Raw genomic sequence first — 25,558 nt, 5'->3', positions numbered from 1 at the left:
GCACTGGCTACATTCAATCTTGCCAGATACTGAGACAAGGACTCCTTTGTATATATAAGCCCCAGCTTCGTACATAATTACTAAGTGTTGACATGATAAGAACTCGGTTTTGAATCCAGAACATGTTCTATAATTTTAGTTCACCTTATTTAAATCACATTCACTTCTAAGCAGAGCATATTTTATATTAGGTATATAAGCAATGACTCAATAGCAACAATTTAAAAAAAGAAATATACCCTGAGGTAGAGGAGATTCAATAATACTTTACAAATGCAGTTCTTATATAACATTTATTATAATACCATGCACAGTACTAAGTGTGGTTAACATATTAAGTCGGTTAATATTCCTTAAGAACTAGTATTAGAAAATAAGGCTGGGCACCAAGATGGCTCACACCTGTAATGAAGAGGCTGAAATCCAAGGATCAAAGTTCAAAGCCAACCTGGGCAAAAAAAAAGCATCCCCATGAGAGTCTATTTCTAATTAACCACTCCTAAACTGAAAGTGGAACTGTGACTCAAGTAGTAAATCATTAATCTTGAGCACAAAGAAGCTCAGACAGCATTCAGGTTCTGAGTTCAAGCCCCACAAATGACAAATAGCACACACACACACACACACACACACACACACACACACACACACACACACACAAGGACTCAGAAAACATTTGGCTGTTGCTTAATGCAGAAGGACTTCAGAAAAGTAAACTGGGGTACATGAATTTCTTCAAGATCTTGGAGGTAGCAAGTAGTCAGATGGGGCCTAAATCCCAAATATGAGAACTGCATGTAGCAAATCCAAAAAGCAGAAGAGGTGACTGTAGAGCCAGACTGTTAAGTCGGTGGGCTTAATAAAAGCAAGTTAAATAAGGCATTTCTAACCTACAACCTGAGAGAGAGATACAAGATATTTTAAGATAAAGCAATTTTATGATAAAATCTTTTAAGATATTTTAAGATAAGGATGTGGGTTGATATATAGGGAAAATTTCCAAATACCATTATAATTCAAACTTCAGTTAAATCTAAGCAGGAATATTTACTTTTGTCCAAGAATGTGAACAAAAAACCTAAGAAGATCTAAATAATCTTACTTTTTCTACTACACTCTTCCAAATCAACCTCAAATTTCAGACATTTAAGGGTTAGCCATATATGAACAAAGTCAATCTTTTCATCATTATTATTGATAGCAAAACCTTCACAGAGGCCAAGAAATACTGCTATAAAGACAGAATTTGCTACTTTTGGATTCAATTTGTCATCAGTGTTTGCAATGTCACGTTTCCGTTTGAGGAGTGAGAGCCACTTCTCTTCCTATAGTAGAGAAAGTGACAGGGGAAACCAAAGTATGCCTGAAAACACAAAATAAGTTGACAGTGATGTTCATACTTTCCTAACTCCCAGCTCTTGTTTTCTACTTTAGCAGGAACCAAAAAAAAAAAAATGTGTCTTGTTTCCTTTCTGTATTTTGTTGTTGTTGTTGTTGTCAGATGATAATTTGACAGCTGTGACAAACTTCTCATCGTCCTTGAATCTAGGTCTGGTTTTTCCTCTGTAAGTATTGTCCCATGCTGTCATTTTGTGCCTGAGACTCCTCAAATCCACCTCCACATCAGATACAAATATCAAAAGTTGTTTCAGTATCTTTTTGTATTCTCAGGTCTTTAAAGTTGAAATGCAGCCTGAACAGGAACTGAGTATCACAGTGTTGTTTTGCTCCATCACAGGACTTAACTAAACCTACTTCTTAAATGCCCCACATACATAAGTGTTGCTTTACCAGCATGAATTTTTTTCTTGCCTTGAAGGCAGAATCTCAGACCTGTCAATGTTCACCAAGGCAGCAAAACTACTTTTACTAAGAATATGCAGCTTCACTTTCACAAACAAAATGTCCAAGTGAAATCAGCAGGGTGATGAGTGAAGATCAACAACAATACCTAAAATGAAGATTATTGACAATTTTAATAATATCAAAACTTTTCAATGATCTCAGCCCTATATAACATAAAAGATATAAACTATCTCAATATGGGTGTGGGGATGGGTTGAAACTAAAATTGTGTTTACTAAGTCTTTAAATCAAAAGCATTGATCACTCTATATGTTTAAGATCCAGCACTTAGGAGAAAAAAGACTGATTTATTTTAATGTGTTTATTTTAGCAGTGAAATATACTTCCAGTATTGCCAATGTTAAGCTATAATAAGTTTCATCATGTCAACAGGCTTGTAGAATTCTTAGAAATCTATTGAATTCTAGGTTCTCCAATACAGTTGGTACCAGCTCCAACACAGAGAATGGTTAATGAACTGAAAACAATGGTTCCACCTTAAGAAGAAAGGGATTTTCCTAGGAACTTTTCCATGATAATAGATGGACTGGAGTGCAAGCCTGTAGTGGTTAGAGTCCTTATAAAGAAGGATAGTGGTTAGAATCCTTATAAAGAAGGGAATGTTGGGTATCTCAAAGTCTTCTTGTTCAGTATATCCTATTTTTAAGGGTACCTGGGTCATAATGGCCCAAAGATGAGATTTTTCCTTCCTTCTTTCCTTCCTTCTTTCTTTCCCTCCTTCCTTCCTTTCTTCCTTTATTTCTTTTTTTCATTCTATCTCTTTCTTTCCTCCTTTCTTTCTTTTTCTTTCTCTCTCTTTTTCTCTGCTCTCCTCCTTTCTTTTCTTTCTTTCTTTCTTTCTTTCTTTCTTTCTTTCTTTCTTTCTTTCTTTCTTTCTCTCTTGGTAATTTGTGGTTTGGCTGCTTGAAAATCTCATGATGTAGATCAAGCTGGCCTCTAGTTTATGACTTATTTCTTGGGCCATGAGTATGCTTTGAGAATAAATTCAGAGTCATGAGATATGATAAGGCAGGGAAATGGTTACAAGCTTTAAATGTAGTTTTATCACTTGTTAGCAATGTAACTTTGGCCTGGCTGCCTAAAGTCAGTCTCCCCATATAGATACAAATTGTTACTTCCTCACATGGAGTGATGATTCAATGAGATATATAAGGAAGGGTATCATGAAGTGAAATCTACCCCTAAAAAAAATCATGGTCATGCTGGAATTAGAATTTGCTAAATCCTTAGCATGTACCTGAATAAAGTAGGCTTTAAATAAATGGCCATGAACAGTTCTACTAGAAAGGAAAATCAAATTTTCATCCCACTTAAATTGAGTACTTAGTTGGTGTTTGTCTAGAGACAGGACCGATTAAAGAAGTCAGTCAGGCTTACACAGATTTCGTAAGATAAAGTTCACTCATGCAAAATAGAAGCGCAAGAAACAAACCCACCATGGGATATGTGGTTTAAGTCCTGCCTCTCCCACTATTTCCCATAAAGCAAAAATATCACTCCTAAATAACTGATTTCTATTATTTTGTTACATTTTATTATATAAAATATAATGGGGAAAATTGAGTCAGCCCTTAGCTTTGGGAAAAAAAATACAGTGGGGAACCAACTATATTCCTTACAAGGAAAGTAGAAAATTAAAATGTCCTTTAACTATTAAAGCTTATCAAAAATGCCATAAAAGAATTTCCAGCTTTAGCAGGGCATGGTGGCTCATACCTGTAATCTTAGCTACTCAAGGGGCTAAGATTTGAGGATCAAGGTTCAAAGCCAGCCCAGGAACAAAAGGACCTGAAGACTCTTGTCTCCAATTAACCTCTAGGAAATGGGAAGTGGGGCTTGGCTCAAAGGGTAGGGTGGTAGCCTTGAGCTGAAGAACTCAGGGCCAGTGCACAGGCTGAGTTCAAGCCCCATAACCCACACAAAATAAAAGCATCTCCAGCTTTTCTAAGTAATGAATCCCAGTTCCTCAAAATACCTAGCACTTCATCCCCAGATCTAGTCAATCCAATATTCTCTTACCTGTCTGCCCACATGTGGACAGAGGGAAACTCAGATTTCTAGAAAATAATTCACTCAATTTGAGAAATAAAACTTGCAAAGGAAAGAGATAATGAAATGTGGGGCAGTTGTTCTGATGAATCCCCTTAACCACAGTTTATGTTATCTGACTCTCTCCTGACAGGAAAACTTAATTAAGCATTGCCTGTACACTAAGGGTCCTCCATGGATAAGCTTTTTAGAGATTCCTTTCCTCTCCAGTGATATCCCTTGTGAAAATGAAAACTAGTAAATTCCTTCTCAAAGCTGCATAGAGATTGCCATTTCAGCCAAAGTACTCCATAGAACCATAGCTCACAGATTCTGAATCTGCCATGTCTTCCAGCAGGAATCACTGACAGTTCCCATAGCCTCAGCTAAGGTGAGAGGTGCAGAGTCCAGTCGAAAACCAGGCAGTCAATGAGGTTCTCCCTTTATGATACATTTTGTCATAATGCATAACCATGCCAGCTACTAACCAGATGAAACAGCCCAGCAAGGGAGGATAGGGAAAACAGAAAAACAAAAACAAACAAAAAGAAATCATTTTCATTCTGGTTTTATAACGTTTCATCTGTGATTGAGATTTACTTCCCCTTCTTGGCCAGGTAAATATGAGGTCAACAACCTCTTCTCTTTTTTTCTGTCCTGCCCTGCTGCTCAGCTGCTCAGCTCCTGAAATTTCTTATTCATTTTCCATTCTGGATGGTGATATGATTCTGGCAAAAGTACCGATCTGATACAAATCTCTGTCCTGCTTAGAACAAACTCAGGATAAACTAATATCTAGCAACCAAAATATGTTGTGTGTCTACCCCCATTTCATCTGCTCACGTATGTTCACAAAGACATTATTTCAGTGGTGTCATGGGGCTGGAACTCAGAGCCTTGGTTCTGTCCAGGAGTACTTTTGCTCAAGGCTAGTAGCACTCTACCACTTTGAGCCACAGCACCACTTCTGGCTTTCTGGTGGTGAATTTAAGACAAGTGTCTCAAGGACTTTCCTGCCTAGGCTAATTTGGAATTATGATCCTCAGAGCTCAGCCACAGAGAGTGGCTATGTTTAGAGGCATGAGCCACCAGCACCCAGCATCCAACTGAACTTACAGCTCTTCAAAGCAGTCAAGAGTTTAAGCAAATTCCCCTGTTCATCTCCTTCAAACATTCTTGTCCTCCTCAGCTAAGAACAAATCCTGGGCTACCCAACTCAATCGTCTTCTCATCTAAAGTCAAACCAACTTCCTCCATTACCCATGGCTGTCAAGACAGCTCCAGGACAGTTGTCTTCCCAGGCAATGTACTTATTGACTGTCTACTGACCTCTTTGACTTCAGAGACTACATCTTTACAGAGACAGACATCATCCATGCAGCTAATCTGTTACCCTAGAAGCCAACATACAGGGTTAACTGAACAATACAATCCTTGGGGTGGGGGTGGGGCAGAACATTTAAAAAGAACATTAAAAAGAGCACAACCCAACAACACAATGACAAGAAGACTCAAGGTATTGAGCCATCAGATTGAGATACATTTGTGTGTGTATGCATGTGCATATACTGGCACTGGAGCTTGAACTGAGATCTTTTGGCTTAAGGCTACTATGTGAGCTACAGCTCTACTTCTGGCTGTGTGTGTGGGGGGGGGGCTAATTGCAGATAAGAGTCTTTTCCTAACTGTCCTAGCTTCAACTGCTATCCCCCAAATCGCAGCCTCCAGAGTAACTAGGTAATAGAACGTATGTGCAAGTCACCAGCATCTGGCTTAAGATTCATTTTTATAGCTCATTATAATATTTCCTTCCGAATATATTTGCTTTTACATTTCCCATTGCCTTATTTTTCAGTCATACTGTTTTTTTTTTCTGTTCTCCACATGTAATGGCAATTACAGCTATCTCTGCCCACAGGTTATAGCTGGAAAAGACAGCTTATGAGTAATAGTCTATACCTCAGTGTCAGGAAAATTAAAGCTGAAAGCATTTTCATCCAAATGCTCTTTTGCTGAAATATAAGGAAAAAGGAAGATGAACCAAAATAATTACAAAGAAGGGCAGCTCCTGCCACAAACTGAGGGGCTGACAAGTTATTACAAGAATGGAAGAAAGTTTGTGACAACAGAATGGTAACCTAAAACTCATACTTTTGGCTAGACTGCTTCTATAAAAGGGGAACTACAAATGACCCAATAGATCTTACCTCCCAATCCACATTTATATTTGGTAAACACTATAATAGGCATGGAGATCAATCTAATCACTGTGTGGCATGTTCCTTTGAATGGGAACATTCTATTAGTGTGCCTACATGAGGGGCCATATAAAAATCTGAAAAGTTGGCCGGGAGTTTGGCCTAGTGGTTAAAGTGCTTGCCTAGCATGCATGAAGACCCGGGTTCGATTACTCGGTACCACATACATAGAAAAAAAGCCGGAAGTGGTGCTGAGATTCAAGTGGTAGAGCTCTAGCCTTGAGAAAGTCCAAGGACAGTGCTCAGGCCCTGAGCTCAAGCCCAGGACTGGCAAAAAAAAAAAAAATCTGAAAGGTTGAAATCCTTGTAGTTATTACCCTAAAGTACAGTTCAAAGTTGAGTCTAGCCTGTCGATCTCTAGTCTCCTTCTTCCTTCCCTCACACCTCCTTGTCCCTCCCTTCCTGCCTTCCTTTCCTGTCTCCTCTCTTTTTCTTTCTTTTCTTCCTTCCTTCTTCCTTTCCCTTTCTTTCTCTCTCCCTTCCCTTCCTTTCCCTACCTTTACTGCTTGAACTCTGAGTCTCAAACACTCACTTGGCTTTTTTTTCCAGTTATAATGGATACTTTATTACTTGAACTATGGCTCCTGACAGGTATTTTGCTAGCTAATAAGTCTTACAACTTCTTTTGGCTTATTTCATTATTGCAATGTATTTAGAACTCCACATAGTCTGTGGATATAGTGATAGTAACTACATAGAAACCAAACACATCTCTCCATTAGAAAGCACTTTTTAAATTAGTACATGTAAATGGAAAACGCTCAGACTAAAACCATTGTCACAAGAGCTACTCTTAAACTGGGTGAACAGCTGAGTTTTCACTCCCCTTACTTTGGTTTGATTTATGTATCACAATGGCTCTTGAACTTCAGCACATATCAAACGTTGAGCTGTGATTCTCTAGCTCTCAGTCTCCTGAGCAGCTAAGATATCGGGGGTGAGCCATAGATACCTTGCTGGTAATTATGTAGTTTCATGTCCTTATTGGTCTGAAGTAGGGTCAACAATTTTGTAGTGTCTCACATTGGAGATAAAATCCTACCCTCCATTTCTAGAGTAGTGTATACTGGGTCTGTTTTTGACAAATTGAAAAAAAAATGCCTAAAATCAGCAGTATTACCAAGAGGGGTTACATATTTTGAAACTTAATGTTACTGTAAAGCATTCATACATTTCAAAGTATTAATCTCGAATTTGGTCTTTTCCATTATTTTCAATCTATTAGAATACCTATGTGAATCTTCCAAGGAAAGGTGAGGAGAAAAGGATTACATTCAATCAAATAACTATGGAGAAATCTTTTTTGTCCTCCAAACACATATTTTTCTTCCCATCTAGGTATAGGGCATATAAGAAAGAAGTCATCACAAAAAATAAAGGATCTATGAGATAGTCACTTTGTACCAGCTACCTTTGCCTAACCCAGTTCTAACAGTTGTTTGTTGATTCCCTCAGAAGCCATCTGAGGCTTCCTTCCCTGCTCACCCATAGTTTCACGATGTGTAAAATGCCCTTGTTCCTTCCTTGCTATTCTGAGTCAAAGCAGCCTGACCCAAGAAGAGCAGCGAGCTCTTCCTGACTTCCCAGGGTGCCTCTCTGAATGGCAGGATAACCCTTCCTTCTGCAGATATTCACTGGTATCCCCCACACTGGCATTTTACAGGGAATTCAGGGTAGAACCCACACATCTTCCTCTTCCCCAAGAGTACCCCTTCGCCTTAGATCACCAAACAGGAAATGAAAGTGCTCAGCCAAAATCCCCAATGGGAAATATAAATGTCTGGAACATGTTAATGGTACTAATGTCTCACAAATGCCTAAAAAAAGACATTTTTTTGAAAATATGTGAATATTAAATGACATGCTGTTTCATAAGACTCAAGCACTTTAAATGCCCTGCTCTTAGACCTTCCTGATCTAGAAAAATAATAATTAAGAACTCCAGTGGCCTTTGTTTTCCCTTCTTCGCCGTGCTGCCTCCTGTCTGTGGTGAATGAAGGAAAGGGCTGCAGTTCCCCACAATGGCCCCTGGGAGGGGCATTGATAATTTCTAGAAGGGATTTATGAGTCTGGGAGGTGACAATCACATGGACTGACATGATACTACTTTTGGGTTCCCCCCGCCCCGCAATCTTCTCCTCTGTGTAAGTTCTTTGCCATGCACTGATCTAGTTTTCTGTCACCCTTGTAGAAGAACACTGTTTTCAGCCCCCTCCCCACAATCACGGCTATCTAGGAAGTGGGACAGCTTGAAGCCCTTTCATGTAAAGATTCCCCAGGATCACATAGGGCATAACGTAAATGAGAACAAGCGCCTTCTCTACCTTTCAGGTCAGCTTTGGTCAACGCAACTTTGTTAGCAAAAGAACAGGGAAAATGGAAACAATAACCAGAAGTTAGTAAGAGAAAGAATCAACCAAATACCATTACAGAAATGAAGAAATGCAGTGTGCATAACCAACATCACTCAAACAGACAACCAAGAATGCTCGACAGGGTCACAACAGACAGCACAGATGAGGGGATGTGCAGACCAGGGTGGGGGGCAGGCCTCCAGAGAGCCAAGTCAGCAGAGCAAGAGCAAGGAGACAGTGGACAAAGCTCAAGCGATGGGTGACATGAGCCCGCCCTCCCGCATATACAGAGCCAACCCCAAGGCAGGCCAAGGTAAAGCCAGACGGAAAGACACGTGTGCACAGACAGAACCCACAGAAATAACTCAGAACATTTAGGAGTTGGATAGGGAAGAGTCACTTGGAAATATCTCTTGTATCCACTTGAAAATGCTACCAAAGAAAGTGACACCAGATCTAGCCTTTTTTTTTTGGGGGGGGGGGGGAGTGTGCTGTGTTCCTGGGGCTTGGAATTCAGGGTTTGTGCGTTGTCACTGAGTTGGGTTTTTTTTGTCTTTTTGTTTTTCCTCGGGGTTATCATTCTACCACTTGAGCCACAGCTTTATCTCTAGCCTGGGTGTCTCTATCAAGGTGATCGATTCAAGAAAGCCAAAGTAGCTAGTTTGTTCAACTTACAGCCAAACCCAAAAGTTTGTGGGTAAAAAAAGTACCAAGCTAATGTCCCTTTTATGTATATGAAGTACACATTTTCCTCTCAGCTGCTTATAATCTGCAATTACAGGATAGCATTTCTAAATAACAATGTGTTGGCATAGATAGCAAAGCTGGCCTTAATATCAGCATAGGATGAGAGTTGTACCAGTGAGCATTAAAGAAGCCAGGCAGGATTAAAAGAAATCCTAGCTGAAATCCAGAGGCCAAAAGTCACAGTTAAATATTGACTAGAAAAATATGCTTAATTTCTAAATTTTACATGCTACAGATATCAGAGACATCAAATCAAAACTTAAAGAATTTTTTTCTGCTCCAAAAAAAATGAGGCCACAAAATAATTCTGGACTCTTTCATATTTGTATTGCTTTTTCCCTCAGAGGATCTTGAAATGGCATTGTTAAGGATATTAAAAGGAATGTACGAGATAGCCTGATAGCCTAAATACATGTGCATGAAACACATTTGTCATCTTAAAGAAACCCAGGTCTTAGTTTTGAGTACTGAAACCTCATGCCCCTACCTGTCTGTCTGTTTGCTTTTCTGTCCATAGACATAATAAGTCAAGATGTACATGCTATTTCTTATGTTTTCCATATTGTCTAATACCCAAAAGCCTCTCGGGAGTCACATGCTATATACAAGAGATGCTGGATGACAATAACACCTCATTGTAGACATTGGGGTGCTCCATTTTCCTTCTCACTATCTTCCACAGACTCAGCTCCACAAACAACTCAATCTCCCTGAACAACTCCCGGGATCCTACTCCTTGAGAGTAGATTCTACTTCACAATAGGGCAAATTTCCAATGACAGTAATTTATGTCTACACCCACCTTTTGGCTATTTTTCCTAGCCACTTAGTCTAATTATCCATGTCATCTGTGTACAATACACAAGAGTCTTCTTCCCCCAGCACTCAGCCTCTACTTTATCCCACCCAGTGGGACAATCATGATGCTCAATGGGTAACCATCATTATTATCTCCATGGCAATAGAGTGCAGTCTTATTAGACCCATGGGATCTGCCATATATTCGAATGGGAGAGCCATCAAGTCACAATATCCGGCTTCGAGCAATCACCCATAGTTAGTGGGAAGTCAGAACCTACCCATAATGCATGGGATGAGTCAGGCTGAATGAACAACACACAGAACTGAAGGTAGGAATAGGAGCATTTCCCCAATTGGGTAGGTAATTTTCTTGTGCTAATGTGCTCGCTGGTTCTTTCAAAGCTCTCTTAAACGGGGTCCATTCGCCTCTCTGTGCTGTACATTTTGTAAAAGTTAGCTTAGTTCTCCTCTTAATCTAATACTCTAGCAATACGTCTTGGCACCCTGATTTTTTTATATTCTATAGAGCCATGCTTCTGAAAGTACAGTCAAAGATGTGTGTGGCTAAAAAAGAGTGCTTTAAAAATATGCAATCTGAACTGAGGTATGTTGCAAGTAGAGAATACACAATTTTATAGATTCAATATGAGGCAAAGAATATTTAATATATATTGATAAATTTATGTTAATTACAGGCTGAAATGATCATATCTGGAATCTATTGAATTAAGTAAAATATACAACAAAAATAAAATTTAGCTGTTATTTCAATAATTTCCAAAGCATAGCTATTAGGAATGTTTAAATTATAAGGGATTATAAGAATGTTTACATTCCTCTTTGTACAATGTAACTGTACATTTATATTAGTGATTCCTCCTGGCTTTTCAATCTGAATCAACGTTGACATGTTAAAAAAAATTAGCTTTTAGGCTGGGAATTTAGCTGGGTGATAGAGTGCTTGCCTAGCATTCATGAAGACTTTGGTTTGATTCCTCAGTACCACATACATAGAAAAAAGCTGGAAGTGGTGCTGTGGCTCAAGTGGTAGAGCTCTAGCCTTGAAAAAGCCTAAGAACAGTGCAGAGGCTCTGAGTTCAAGCCCCATAACTGGCAAAAAAATTAGCTTTTATATATACATTTATGATTTTTAAAATGTGTTTGTTATTGTTGATGTTGTGTGTGCCTGTTTTGGGCCTTAAACTCAGAGTCTCATGCCCTTGCTTACCTTTTCTGTTTAAGGACAGCATTCTACCACTTGAGTCATATCTTCATGCCTGGGTTTTTGCTGGTTAGTTTCAGTCTCTCAAATTTGCCCAGCATGGCTTTGAATCATGATTCTCAAATCTCAGATTCTTGAGTAACTACAATTTCAGGTCTGAGTCATTGATGTTGAATTACCAGATGCTTTTCTTATTTAACTTGATTTGATTAACTATTCCAAGATAACTGAACCTATGATCACTCTACAGTCTTCTCAAGTAAGACAACATAATTTGAAATACTGTATCTAGCCCAGTTTAGACTTGAATTTTATCATTAAAAAAGAATAGGCCAAGAGACCAGAAATAATTGAGTTGAATTAAAATATATAGTTCTAGTACATAAAATTGTGATACTAAGTTCCTTGTGATTCCATATAGCCTGTCTGTCCCCTTATACGTACACACACACACACACACACACACACACACACACACACACACACACGTGTACACACCCCACATTAGGTTATCCAAGTGAGGAAAAATTCCTAGGTAAAGGAAAACTTCAGTAGGCCATAGGAATGGTCAGCCTTCTACTACTGCAGCACCAGTACCAGAGTCTTAGGGGAAAGACAGCAACAATAAGACTCAAATAACTATGAGCCATACTGAACTGATTGATGAGAACCTTTTCCAAAAATGTATTTTTAAGGGGATGAGTGATCTAGGATGGAAGTTGGCTAAAAACAGGGGTGAGCCATGAAGTTGAACACGAGAAATGAATAAGCAAATATAACATGGTAACTTAACAAAGGACATAAGAAAATGTCACACAAAAGACCATAAGGCTCAATCAGAGATGAAAATAGGTAGATCTTGATCCATCAGACCATCACTTTGCCTTTGAATTAAGTATCCACCTTTTCAGCCAACCCAACCAAATGAATGTGTTCATGACTGCCCTCTGCTGGCTCAAACTAGACTGTTTCAGTTGCAAAGAATTGTTGGCTTCGGAGAATCTTGTAAAAATTCCCTTAAGATCTCAAAAGACTGGAATGTCTACAGAAACCAGCTGAGCATGGTCTGTTGTGCTAGAAGGATGAGCAGGCAAGCCTATTAGATGGCTCATGTGAGATGATTTGTAAATAATAATCCTGTGTTTATTGAATACCAACCACATATCAGGCATTTTATTTTTCTGGTGTATTTATATGACCTTTGGAAGTAAATTTGATTGCCTAATTTTATAAAGAAGGAATATGCAGCTCAGAGAGGTTGAGTAACCTACCAAATGGTCACATACCTAACACAAGCTAAAGTACTGTCTGGCCCTGAAATTAAAATCATTCTCACATCAAAGCCTAAGATGTTCCTCTAGACCTCCCCGAGGAACAACCAGAACAATGCCTGATATCTACTAAGTACTCAATAAATATTATTTCCCTTCCAATGTCATGGCATTCTGACATCAATTCCCATCTCCTGGTGAATTTGCATCCAGCAGTGCGGTCACTATTCAGCAAATGGAGAAGCACTTTATTAACCCATAGAAAGTTGTCCTTTGTCATAGATGCAAATATATTGAAAAAGTCTCTGATGACCTTTCAGTCATTCTAGAAACAAAAGCACAAACCGGGAGAGGCCTGATGTCATTGCAAAGGAAGATTTCCTTTCTTGGCAATGAAGCCACATTCCTGAAGCCTGGAGCACAAGGCCTGACATTCTCAACCAATGACAAAAGGAGATCTCCAATGGTGATGCAAAAACAAAACAATGGCAAGTGGGATTGGTGACAAAAAGAAAGAGGTGCCACGGAAGGCAGCAAGGAGGAGGCTCGGGGCTTGCAAGAACGCTGTAGCTTAAAAAGAAGAGAGGTTCTACCTTCACAGCCACGCTCGATCTGCCCACTCCTATGGAGAGCATCATTGATGAGGTCAGGAAGGCGCCCATTCAAGTCCACAGATGCCAGACAGCCTTGAAAGCCATCCCTGGAAGCCACAAGCTTTGGGAGATTGCTGTACATGCCTTGGGCTAGGCCAGCCATGTAGAGATCACCTAGAAAGAAAAGTAACAGAAGAGACAGAGGGATGCATTTTAGGCTATTCCTTAGGTCATGTTATTCTAACTGGAAGGGCGAGAGGGGAATAAAACAAGAATGAATGCTAATCATTTCTAATTATTGATCATCATTAAGATTTAAAGAAAAAAAAAAAGAATCCAATGCTTCTCCAAGACTTCTTGTATGTCATTGATTGCATACACTCATCTACAAGATGGTTGGTGTTTTGTGTGTGTGTGTGTGTGTGTGTGTGTGTGTGTGCACAAGCATACACATCAGTCTTGGGGCTTGAACTCAGGGTCTGGGTGGTGTCTCTGAGCTTTCATGTTCAAGATTAGTGTTCTACCATTTGAGCAAGAATTTCACTTCTGTCTTCTTTTTCCCTTTTTGGTGGTTAATTAATTAGAAATAGGTGTCTCTTAGACTCTCCTTGCCCGGCTGGCTTTAAATCTCGATCCTCAGATCTTAGCCTCTAGAGAAGCTAGCATTTACCAGCACACTTGTTCATACCACAAGTTTCAATTACCATATCAATTCTAAGAAGTAGAACTAGTTCTCATGGTAAGATGATGTAAATGCTAATGAGATGATCAACAACATAAGCACTTACTGAGTGATTTTTAATTGCTTTCGCCAATAATATGCTGAGAATTTTATAGATATGCCATTCAAACTCCAAACAATCTACAGAGGAGTAACTATTATTATTCCTATTTTAACAAAAAGATATACATAAGCTACATAAGGCTGAGAAATTTCTACTAAAATCACTGAGTTAGCAAACAGCTCAGGTAGGATTCTCAAACCTTTATTCTATATTAAAGGCCTTCTACATTTTTTTTTGCTTGTGTACTGGTAATGAGGTTTGAACTCAGGGTCTAGATTCTGTCCCTCAGCTTTTCACTCCAAAGCTGGCCTCTACCCCTTGAACCACACACCTCTCCTTCTGACTCTGGTTGGTTAATTGGAGCTAAGACTCCAGTTTCAAACCAGAATCCTCAGACCTCAGACTCCTGAGAAGATTAAGTATTACACGACTAAGTCACTAGTAATCAACTCCTTCTACCATTTTGACACCAAGAAAATGTTCTTTCGGGAGTGGTCTATGTTAAAAGGACTAAATTGCATGGTGGTATCATTTAGCACTGCTTAATAAGGATATTGATGATGCAACAAAAACTGTATGGTGTGCCTAAACTGCAGTTTGCCTTTCTATAATAAGGAATGCCTCCAGAGGGATATATTTCTTCACAAGGCTTACCTTTCAGATCCAGATTTTTGGCTCCATTGATCACCTGAGTGACCACCTTGGTGTCTACCTTCAGACTATGGGTGTTACTGTTGTCCCGAGTGATAACCACATTGTGCCACTGGTTGTCATTCAGGGGGCGGTCACTGTTGCCTTTGATCACATTAGGGCCATTTCCAAGGTCAAACACGTAATGAATGTACCTAGAGAGACAAGAACCACACACTCACTCAAGATTCCCTGTGTGCATTCAGTTATAGCCATGAAATTACAGCTTGGTGTTTGCAATGGCTGGCAACAAATCTCTATCATTTCATTCTAATTCATCGAATTCCTCCCTGCTCTATAAACAGATAATACCACCCAGAATGGGTAGCAATGCTTACAATGCTGCAAAACTCTAGGGGGCAGCATTAACTAAATCAATGGTGGATCACAATTTGCGTTTGCTTTTTGTTTGACTAGTTTCCAACACGTAGCAGCAGAATGTCTGGCAGAATGAGAAGATGTATTTTAAATTTTTCATAAATTATTTCATGATAGGACTACAAATACCTGTATTTATTTTCTTGTTTATAACAAGAAAATGTGGTAGTCACCATTTGAATTACTTGAGATGATTGTCGTACATGCGGCTGTAACCCCCTATAATTTTAAAGGATTTGTATTTTTATAGTATAAAGTCTGATTATATTAATCTAATGGAAGAACTTTGTGTATCTCTTTACTTACGTCTTAAAAACAAATATATATATATGTATTTTTTTTTACAATCCTAGGGATGAAATAGAGGGCCTGATGCATGTTCGTTACCACTGCTCACTCTAGCCATTTTGATTTTGTATTTTATTTTAAAGCAGTGGTCTTTGAACTTAGGGCCTTGCACTGGCTGGACTACTACAAGTGGGCTCTATCACTTGTGCTTTCCAAGTCCTTTTGGCTTTAGTTTTTTGTTTGTTTTGTTGTTGTTGTTATTTGTTTGTTTTGTTTTAAATAGGATCCCATGTTTTTGCCCACATTAGCCAAGGCAGCAATCTTCTTATTTATGTTTACTACATAGCTGCAGTTATAAGAACAGGTCATCCCTATGATTTTTTTCTACTACATCTATCAAACCTGGCCTAAAACTCACATGCCTCTCATACCCATAAGGGCTGTTGCTACAGACAGCCACCATGACAGCTGGCTGGGTAGATCTTTAAATAAGCTTACGAATCTCTCTCCTTTCCCACCCCAAGCATTTTGTGAATTTTTCTCACGGATGAGACACTAGCCAACAGAATGGACAGCATTCCCCCTGTCTATATTGTACAGAAGGTTTTAAAAAAGACGATAGCCAGTGTAGATGTATACGTTCCCTTCCACTTACCCTTTGACTAGCTCAACCGCGATAAAGTCGTTACCATCCCCACTGTTAAAGAGGATGAAGCCATCCGCAGAGGTGGTCTTGAACTGGAAGAAGAGGTGCATGGAGGTGTAGGCCTGGAGGGTAGCAAGGCTCAGGTAGCTACTCTTGGTCTTAAAAGTGACTGGGTCTGCGATAATGTTCCTCAATCCAAAACGTGCCTTCAGCTCACAGTAGTCGATGTCCCCATTTTTGCACAGGTCTATGTAGAGCAAGCCGTTGAACATGAGACTCTGCAGATGGCCGATGAAACTGGATGGCACGACGGAGATGTACCGCTTCTCGGTCATGATACCAGTTTCGATGTTGTGGAATTCAAGGCGGGTATGGTCTCCCACCATCGTACCTATGGAAGTCGGAAGTGAAGACAGAGAAAATTATGTTGTGTGACCACATCCTTACGATTGTAGCATTTGGGTAGACCTTTTCCACACCACACATTCAGTTTTCTTGATTCCCTTCCAGAAAAACAAAAGATTCACGGTCGTCCATTCCTGTATTGGCTCAGGCAAGGATCTGACTTCTAGGCCAACTCAAGTAATACATCCTGCATCCAGAGTCCATCACACCAAAGAAACAAGAGGCTGCCGGAAGCCCATGTTAAAGGATAAAGCTATTTGTTTTCTGAGTGCTAATATACATCATAAGAAGAAAAGTTTCTGTGGCTCTAATCTTTGTAAAAATTCAACAAATGAGTCTTATTCCTTACCAAGTAACACCCTGCTATAACAACTCACCACCTAAAGTATTCATGATGGTTTCTATTACAGAACATTTGATTTTTACCATTCACTTAAATGCTAACCTTTTCAAGTACTAACAACTAATTTTCCCTTGCACTTAGGATGTATTAGCCTGGACAAAGCTGATATAGAAGTGTGTGTGTGTGTGTGTGTGTGTGTATACGTGCGTGCATGTGTTCACATATCTGTGCCAGTTCTAGGGGCTTGAACTCAGGGCTTAGGCACTGTTTCTCAGCTTTTACCATCCATGTTAGCACTTCACCACTGAGTCACAATCTACTTCTGCCTTGTTGGTATTTAATTGGAGATAAGAGTTTCAGACACCTTCCTGACTAGCCTGGTTAAAAACAGTGATCCCCAGATCTCAGTCTCCCTAGAAGCTAGTGACAAAGCTGATAATGATCAAGCTATGTGAATCTATATTCCCTCACCTAAGATAAACCAGATATGGTGGCTCATATCTGTCATATAAGCTAATACCAAGGGGGATTGTGACTCATAGTCAACTCTAGGCAAAACATGTAAGACTTTGTCTTAAAAATACAAAAAGACAAAATACAGCTGGGAACATACATAGCTCATGTGGTAGAGCGCTTGTGTACTAAGCATGAGGCCCTGAGTTCAAACCCCACTACTGCCAATAATGAAAAAAGTAATTTCCATCTCTTTGGGGTTTTTTTTTTCCTTCTATCTTCCTATTTTAGCTCAGAATTCAGCAGACAGAAGTTTGAGGGCTATGGATTATTCTGTAGGACCTCTTAAGTTTGAATCTGAGCAATTCAAACACATTATATCCTTGGATGCTCAATACAGATTTCATCTCTTCAGGAGCAAACTAATGTGGTTCAGAGTTGCCTATAAATACAAAAATTAGATGTACATTTTATAAGCTTTCTCTGTGGTGTTTTGACAACTACTGACAAGTTACTCTCTTTGCATAAGTTAAAATAAAATAATGATGATATTTAAATATAAATTGTAAGAGCAAAAAATCAAAATGTGCCATAAATCCGATCACAGTTGAATAGCTAGAAAGAATCACTGCACAAAATTACTTTGTGTCAAAACCCTATAGGTCACAGAAATGCAAAGTAACATGACATAAATTCACATGACCTACACCAAGGAAGTGGTAGAAAGAGAAACTTTACGTCAATTTGGCTTTAGTTTTCCATGCTAGGCTGTTGAGGGCCTGGGGCACGGGAATTCTGGAAGGGTTCACAGCCAGCATCCTGGGGGCTGAGGAGTTGTGCAAAGGCTCTGAGGTGGTTAAGTTAACTCATATGCTGCTAGAAAGAGGGGGGGAAGAGCGGGAAGAAGGGAAGGAACGTAGGAGGAGGGAAGGAAGGGAGAGAGGGAGGGTAATTCTAAGTAATAAAAGGATAGATTTCTGGGCTCAAAAGGGAATCTGAAAAGGTCATTTTAAAGCCAATTGGGAGCTTTTTAGAAAAATTCTGGATAAACTGACCTTCAGGATTAAGAGTTTAGAAAATCCCACTCACTACAACAGAAAAAGGGAAAATCAATTCTTATAAGGCAAGGAAAAGAATGAACCATGTCGGGTGAGGTAGAGGACAGAACAAAAACATAGAGATGTAAAATAGAAGCCCCCAAGGGAATTCAAGTGTTAATCCTGCGTCCCTGTGACAGGCTATACAGGATGATTCAGATAAGCGGCTCATCTGGAAGTCTGGATGGGGCTCAGGCAGAGAAGCAATTGGCTTTCCCATTGGCTAAACGTTCTCAGTTCCCTGTGAATGGAGATTCCAACAAAGAAAAAAATAACCAATGCTCATACATCTGATAAAGGTATAAAACAATTTTTGCTCAGAGCCAGGCACAAATGGACCACACCTGTAATCCTAGCTACTCAAAAGGCTAAGATCTGAGGAGCACAGAGTGGCCCAAACTTCCTTTCTACAAAGGGACAGGTGGGGGAACATCTTGTACCAGCTACTCTCAGATTCCAGAGGGAAGAGAAATAACCTGCATGAAGGGGAAGAAAGAAACCCCAAGATTAACAAGGCCCGGTGCTAAAAACATGATATCAAAATTTTCCTTGGCAAAATAGCGGGGGCCAAGAATTTGGTCTAGTGGTAGAGTGCTTGCCTAGCCTGCGCAAAGACTGGGGTTCGATTCCTCAGTACCACATACATAGAAAAAAAAAGCAGGAAGTGGTGCTGAGGCTCAAGTGGTAGAGCTCTGGCCTTGAGAAAGTCCAAAGACAGTGCTCAGGCCCTGAGCTTAAGCCAAGACTGGCCAAAAAAAAAAAAAAAAAAAATGCCAGGTGCAGTGGCTCATGCCTGTAATCAGGCTGAGATCTGAGGATCAAGGTTCAAAACCAGCTGGGGCACAAAAGGACCTTAGACTCTTATCTCCAGTTAACGGGAAGTGGGGCTTGGCTCAAGGGTAGGGCGGTAACCTTGAGCTGGAGAGTTCAGGGACAGCTCCCAGGCTGAGTTCAAACCCCATGAGGCACAAAAAAAAAAAATCCTTAGCAAAATGAAAACTGGAGACAGTTTCCATTATTTTGCCTGAAAGATGAGAGCATTTCACTTATGGTAAGCCATCTGATAAAGGATCTGATGGGAAATAGTAAACCCTCAAATTGATCCCACATACATAACCCACAGCCACGTCTGTACTTACACACCCTGCTGTCATTGAAGAAAAATGCAACTCATTCAGGTTCGTTATTGCCCAAGAAGAGCAGTGGATGGAGTTTATCTGGGGGAATTCCCATGGAGAAGCTGTTATAATAACTTTTCACTTTTCATCCAAGGCCCAGTATCAGAAGACTACTGGCTGACCATACTCACAACTTCACTTCTGTGTTTCACTGATAACCAACAAGTAACTTACAAATCCATCTTCAGAGTATTGAAAGAACATAAAGCTAGGGACCTTTCTGGCAAAATCTACATGGCGCCTTCCCACAAAGCCCACGTATCAGCATATAACAGAAGAAGATCTCAAAACTCTGAGGTTATATCCTCTAGCTTTGCATTCCAGCTCCACAACTTCTTAACTGAGTTCCCTCGGAAGAGCGACCTAACATTTTATGCCTTCTTTCCTCACTAGTAAAATAGATATGAGGTTGTCAGGATTTGTGCCATTGCAATATAAAGTATTTCGAATAGTGCCTAGGACTGAAATCGTTAGCTATTTCTAAATGTGCAGTAGTCCTTGTTCTTTTACCTTCTTTTCTCTGAATAATTTCCAATTATTCAGTTTTTTTTACTCTATCTTGTATCATCAAATAGGCTCTGTGTGTGTGTGTGTGTGTGCACGCGTGCGTGCCCGCATATGCACACACGTGCACATGCATGCATGTTTTTGTGTCCATACCGAGTCTTGAATTCAGGACTGGCTGCTGTCTTAGCTTTTCCCCTTAAGAACAGCATTCTACCAATTGAACCATAGATCCACTGCCAATATTTTCCTGGTTAGTAAGAGTCTCATAGACGCTGTCTATGATCTCAATACTCAGATCAGAGCCTCCTGAGAATCTAGGATTACGAGCCTGGCAATGCAGGTTCTTCTTTTGTTTGTTTTTGATTTTTGTTTTCAGTCAGTCAAAGGGCTTGACCTCAGAGCCTGGGTGTGGTCCCTGAGCTCTTCTACTCAAGGCTAGCAAAGGCTAGCTCTTTTGCTCAAAGGCAATGTGGTCATTCACTGGTGATAAGAGTCCCATGGACTTTCCTGCCTGGGCTGTCTTTGAACCACCATCCTCAGACCTCAGCCTCCTGAAGAGCTAGGATTCCAGGCACGAGCCACTAGTGTCCAGCATTACAGGCTCTTTTCAAGAAGCAATCGCATCTGGTGACCTACATATGCTCCATGATGCTCGAAAAGAGCTTCTTCATGCTTCCTTGATAAGAATAGAAGGGGCTTATGGTCAGTGAAGGTACTTGGGGGTCAGTTTTGCTCATCATTTCTGCACATGTTGTTCATGATCAATATTCAGAACTCAGTAAATATTAAGGAAAAGGCTTGGGGGAAGTCCACTGATCTTCTACAGATTTCAGATATGGGAAGAGAATTAAGAAAATAATGGTTTATAAAAACTCTGTAAAGTATTGTTACATTCTGTCTGTAAGTCTCCAACTCTACTGAGTCTCACATCCTCTTTTCCAGGATGTCAGCACCTCTCAAAAATTTAGAAGTTTCTGGAGCAAAATATATTTAAGAAAGTGTATATAAATTTCTCTGATCATTAGCAGTTTACAATCACTACTAAGGGCTCCCCCTAAGTCTTAGAATAAACAACTTTTTTTTGGACCTAACATTTGCAAATCCTATTTTATCAACTTTTAATTAACATGAGAAACAACTTTTTAAGAAAAAAAAAAACTTTGAAATTGACCTTTGTTTCCTTTTAACAGCATCAGTGAGAGAGGGAAGGAGAAGCCTAATCAGACCAGATCAGTGAAAGGGGCGGGGGTGACTTTTTGTTCTAGAAAGATGTTCTGAGTGGAATGGGTGGTTCAGGCAACACTGGGAGCTCCTACCCACAAGCAGTGTTCTTTTAATTCATTCTTAATCATAAATATTCAGCCCAATCAGTCAATCAGGCCTTATTAGCTGTCAACTGCACTCCCAAGAACACAATTATATTGTAGCAAGTAAAAACTACCAGGTTGAACAGTACTTCTTTCTTTGCTTTTGATCTTGTGTGAGTCTAACCTATTCTTTGCATAATTTCTACAAATTATTTGGAAATTTGGCACACTGGGAGGTCTTAAACAGAATAAAAGGGATTACTAAATAAGCCAGTAAGACAATCACTTAATAACCTGGAGACTGGCTCTCTATGGCCTGAGTTGATGGCTTCTGTCAACTCAAATTAACCCATATAACCTTAAAAGAGCGACCCGAGGTTGTAGCTCACAAGCAAACTTAATTCTTCTCCTCTCCCCAATTGCTTTATCCTAAAGACTGCCCTCTTCCTTCAGCAGAGGAGGTAGGGGGTGTGGCTGAAAAGTAAAAGAGCTTCATTAATTTCAAATCTCAAATTACTGGATGACTTCTGCATTCCAGGGCTTTAGCTCCCCTTTCTAATTATTCATGGTAAAAGGAAGCACAATTTATAATTACCTTTATTGTAAACGTTTCACAAAAGACTAATGACAGAGAGGAAAATACAGAACCCTAAGCTCTGCAGTTTTTTATGACTGCTTTCAGCATGGATTCACTCTCCAGTTGCTGGGAAGAGGTTGGGAGAGGGTGCCATCTAGTGGCTGCTATGCAAAACATGCCATGAACCACACTCGGCCAAGCCCAGAGAAACTGGCAAGTGATCCTGTTATCTTATTAGTAGCTTTTGCAGCTCAGGCTCCTGTCTGCACCAAGAGCTCATAGAGATTTCATGAATAATTAATACAGATCGATCTAAGGTTCTAAAAGTACAACCATTTTCACATCTCCTTTTTTACATTCATTTCATAAAGACAAATTAACCCTCAGGCTTGTAGACTAGTAACCACAACTCCTGCTACTAAGTTATGGCTGTGCATAATTGGAGTATGTTGTATAGTTGATGCAGCTCTGCTTGCTTTTATTTTTGAGGGAAGAGTGAATGTGGTCATCTATTTCCTAAAATGCATTCTTCCCTTAACCTAACCCACTCCTTTACATTTCTTCTATAGTTAAGATAAAGCATTTCTAGTGGGGCCCTAGTAGTGTATGCTTGTATTCCTAGATACTCAGGAGGATGAGATGTGAGGATCCTGGTTCAGAGTCAGCTCAGGGAGACAAATCTGAGAAATTCTTTTCTCTGATTAACCAGCAAAAAGCTTGAAGTAGAGCTGTGGCTCAAGTGACAGAGACACTGCTGGCCGAGCTACAATAAAGAAAGAAATGACTCTTTTAGCCTTGAGGAAGAAAGCTAAGCAAGACTGTGAGGCTCTGAGTTCAAGCCTCAGTACCAGCATACACAAATAATAACAATAAACCATTTTCTTCAGTGGAGTTGCAGCAGCCAGCAACTACATTTTGTGAAAATATACAGGCATGAATTTACTGCTGTTACATAAGTGTTTTTAAGCTTCATGTTCGATAAAATACACTTGTCGTGTTTTCACATACAACTACCATCTAATCAACTACATCATTTCCTATTGGAGGAAATGTATTTCTATGGTTGTTTTTATCTCCGACAATGTTAGTACATTTCTGACCTGCCACATTCACTCAGAAAATGGGTATGGGCTTCCCAGACTCCGAGTATACCCTCATATAGGTCCACTTACACGATGCCTTCCTCAGTCCTCAGTCTTTTCTAATATAGGGCTTGGTACAGAAGAGATACTCAGTTAATAACAATTAACTAGGTGAATAACTAAGCCAAACCTTACTTAGCACCCTTCAAGTAGTATTCTAAGAATTGACATTTCCCTGCCATATTCTGAATCCCTGAATCATCTCTTTACCTTTGCTGAAGTGACTGGTTCACTGATGGAAGGAACTGGAATATGGAAGATAATCACTGAGAGGTTCTATATAACCTCTATCTGTTCTCCATATATAAACCCTATGTCTAGGCAGAAAGACCCATAAGTACAGAATTACAGTAATGAGTAAGTTCTATCATTCAGACGGATGAAATGAAATTATAGAGAAACACTTGTTTTCTTATTCATAGCTGCCATCATCCACAGTGACATTTATGACCTTTACTCAGCACACGAATGCTTTTGCAAACCAAATGACAAGAGGCAGACTTACCAGCAATGTCACTCACCTTCAGCCACATCATCGTCCACTGTCAACTTCAGACTTTTTCCTCTCCGCACCACCCGAACGGTGTGCCATTCATTGTCATTGAGTTTCTGCCCTGCATACAGGGTCTCAGGTCCTTTGCCTAAGTAAGGATGGCGGTAAGGGCCAAAGTTAGTATCAGTTCTCCAAGGTGGTATCATCATAGTTATCAAAGCCACACTGGTGTACATGATCCAGTATCCATAGATCAACAGATTACTTCCTCCTCCTGTCACCCCATTTCCAATGATCCAGCACGCTCCTCCACAATACCCCGACAAGAAGCAGAAGTCTCAACTTAAACATAAAGAAGGAAACCAGTGTCCTCCTGTATCTATAAATACAATTTCTTGGTGACTTGAAGAAATTTTTCACCTGTTTCAAAGAATTGTTTGGGTATTTGGGCATGATATACCACCAGTCTGGCTTTTAGTACTTATCCATCCATTTGGATGAGAAAAGAACTCTACAACACATGTTGCCTTCATGTGACAGTTCAGTTAACCCCTAGCCCTATCAGAAGTCAATGACCATAGAAATCGTAATAATAGACCTCACAATAGAAATAATGTCACGGTGTAAACACCATCAGTTATGCTCCTGAAGGGAATGTGAGGGGGGGGTCCTACATTTATCTCATCATCCATCACCCTCCCAAAAGACCCCAAGATCTAAACTGTGAAAGACTGTAAATGACCAACATTCAATCTTTTTAAGTCAAGAGAATGCTTCATGGAAAGTGTTGGTATGTGAAAGAATAAGTCAAATTGTCTCAAGAGACATTCTGGGTACTCAGATGAAAATTCAAGTGTACTTCATGAAGAAATAGGAGCAAAGAAGAATTATGTTAAGGACAAAAGATAGCAAGGGAGAGTAAATGAATGAAAGGAAGTCATCCTAGAAATCAAGCAAAAATTTAAAGACAGTGAAGATAGATAGATCCAGAGGTCTTAGGCCAAGTTTCTTCTAAGTGGAAAGAGAAGTCCACTCAGGTAGATGTTGAATATGTATTTCTCAATTAGTCAATCCATATCTGTAAAGCCTTATCCCTGAAAAAATACTTGGAGAAAAAGATACAATATGTAAATAAATAAGGTATTGAATATCACTTACTAATACATATATACCAGCATCTGAAAAGACATCTCAAAGTCATTTTAAACTGCACTTGTTAAATGTACATAGTTTTTATATGTCTGCTAGTTATAAGGGTTGTGGTGTTAACATCCACGAAAATTCTTCTCTTGAAAATTGATCAGAATGAGTTTTGATGAAAAGGTTTGTCGTTACAACATGATTTGTATTTTAAAAGTCCCAAAATATTTCTGCATTTCAATTACCAGACTGACAAGAATCAAATGCAGCCAATATACAGAAGTAGCATTCAGCTTTACTGATGCCATGAACTCATTCAGTATATCTTTGGGAAAAAATGAAATTCTGTAATAAAGCATTTTCTTCCGTCTCAGCTTTCCTTTGTGAGCATGGGTGTCTTTAGAATTATCCCAAGGATATGCATTACAATGGGATGTCCTCCACTATTCATCTCCATAGATCCCACTGCTCGTTGTCTCCTGCAACTTCAGTCTAAAATCAATGCAGCATTAACCTTTACAAGCACCAACTAAGGGCAATTGCAAGAAAATGGACCAGGTCAAGTGGGTACTTTATGACAAGAGCAGATGTGCTCAGAACAAATATATTTGCTGTCATTTTAAACTTTGCATCTTCTTCATTCTACATGTAAATACTTCCACAAGGAAAAGAGGGGAATAAAGAGCAATGTGGACAGTTCTGGATGCCAAGGCACTGGTGGCACATACAAACTATGAAAACATCTCCTTTAAGCTAGCATCGATTTTGTGTAAAACTTTTTTGCACACCACATTATGTCCATAGTTGAGGGAAAGATAAGAGGGAGAATGATGGGCCCAAATTCAGTTCATGTGGAGACATTGGGCATCATATTAGCCACACAGTTGTAAAGATTATCTCAGTGTAGTGGGTTTTTTGTTTGTTTTGGGTTGTTTTGTTATTGTTGTTGCTGTTGTTTTTTGTTTTATTTTGTTTCTTCCAATCCTGGG

At 39.6% G+C, this 25,558-nt stretch overlaps 1 protein-coding gene across 16 annotated transcripts in view; it reads right to left on the bottom strand.

Annotated features, from left to right (window-relative positions):
* Window positions 1-25,558, bottom strand: part of Nrxn3 (neurexin 3) — a 1,458,248-nt gene that overhangs the window by 759,823 nt on the left and 672,867 nt on the right. For all 16 annotated transcript variants that reach the window (XM_090344617.1, XM_090344623.1, XM_090344627.1 and 13 more), the window contains 4 exons: window positions 23,458-23,577; window positions 15,937-16,318; window positions 14,580-14,770; window positions 13,141-13,314 (listed from right to left, as the gene is read on the bottom strand). In XM_090344617.1, coding sequence (XP_090200743.1) covers window positions 13,141-13,314; window positions 14,580-14,770; window positions 15,937-16,318; window positions 23,458-23,577 — 867 coding nt within the window. The remainder of the gene's footprint in view (window positions 1-13,140; window positions 13,315-14,579; window positions 14,771-15,936; window positions 16,319-23,457; window positions 23,578-25,558) is intronic.

Source organism: Megascapheus bottae, chromosome 14 (assembly GCF_031878675.1).
Source record: "Megascapheus bottae isolate mThoBot1 chromosome 14, mThoBot2.hap1, whole genome shotgun sequence".
In the NCBI taxonomy this organism is placed as follows: Eukaryota; Metazoa; Chordata; class Mammalia; order Rodentia; family Geomyidae; genus Megascapheus; species Megascapheus bottae.
The sequence above is the reverse complement of the archived record's forward strand: the minus strand, read 5'-3'. Positions and strand labels throughout refer to the sequence as shown.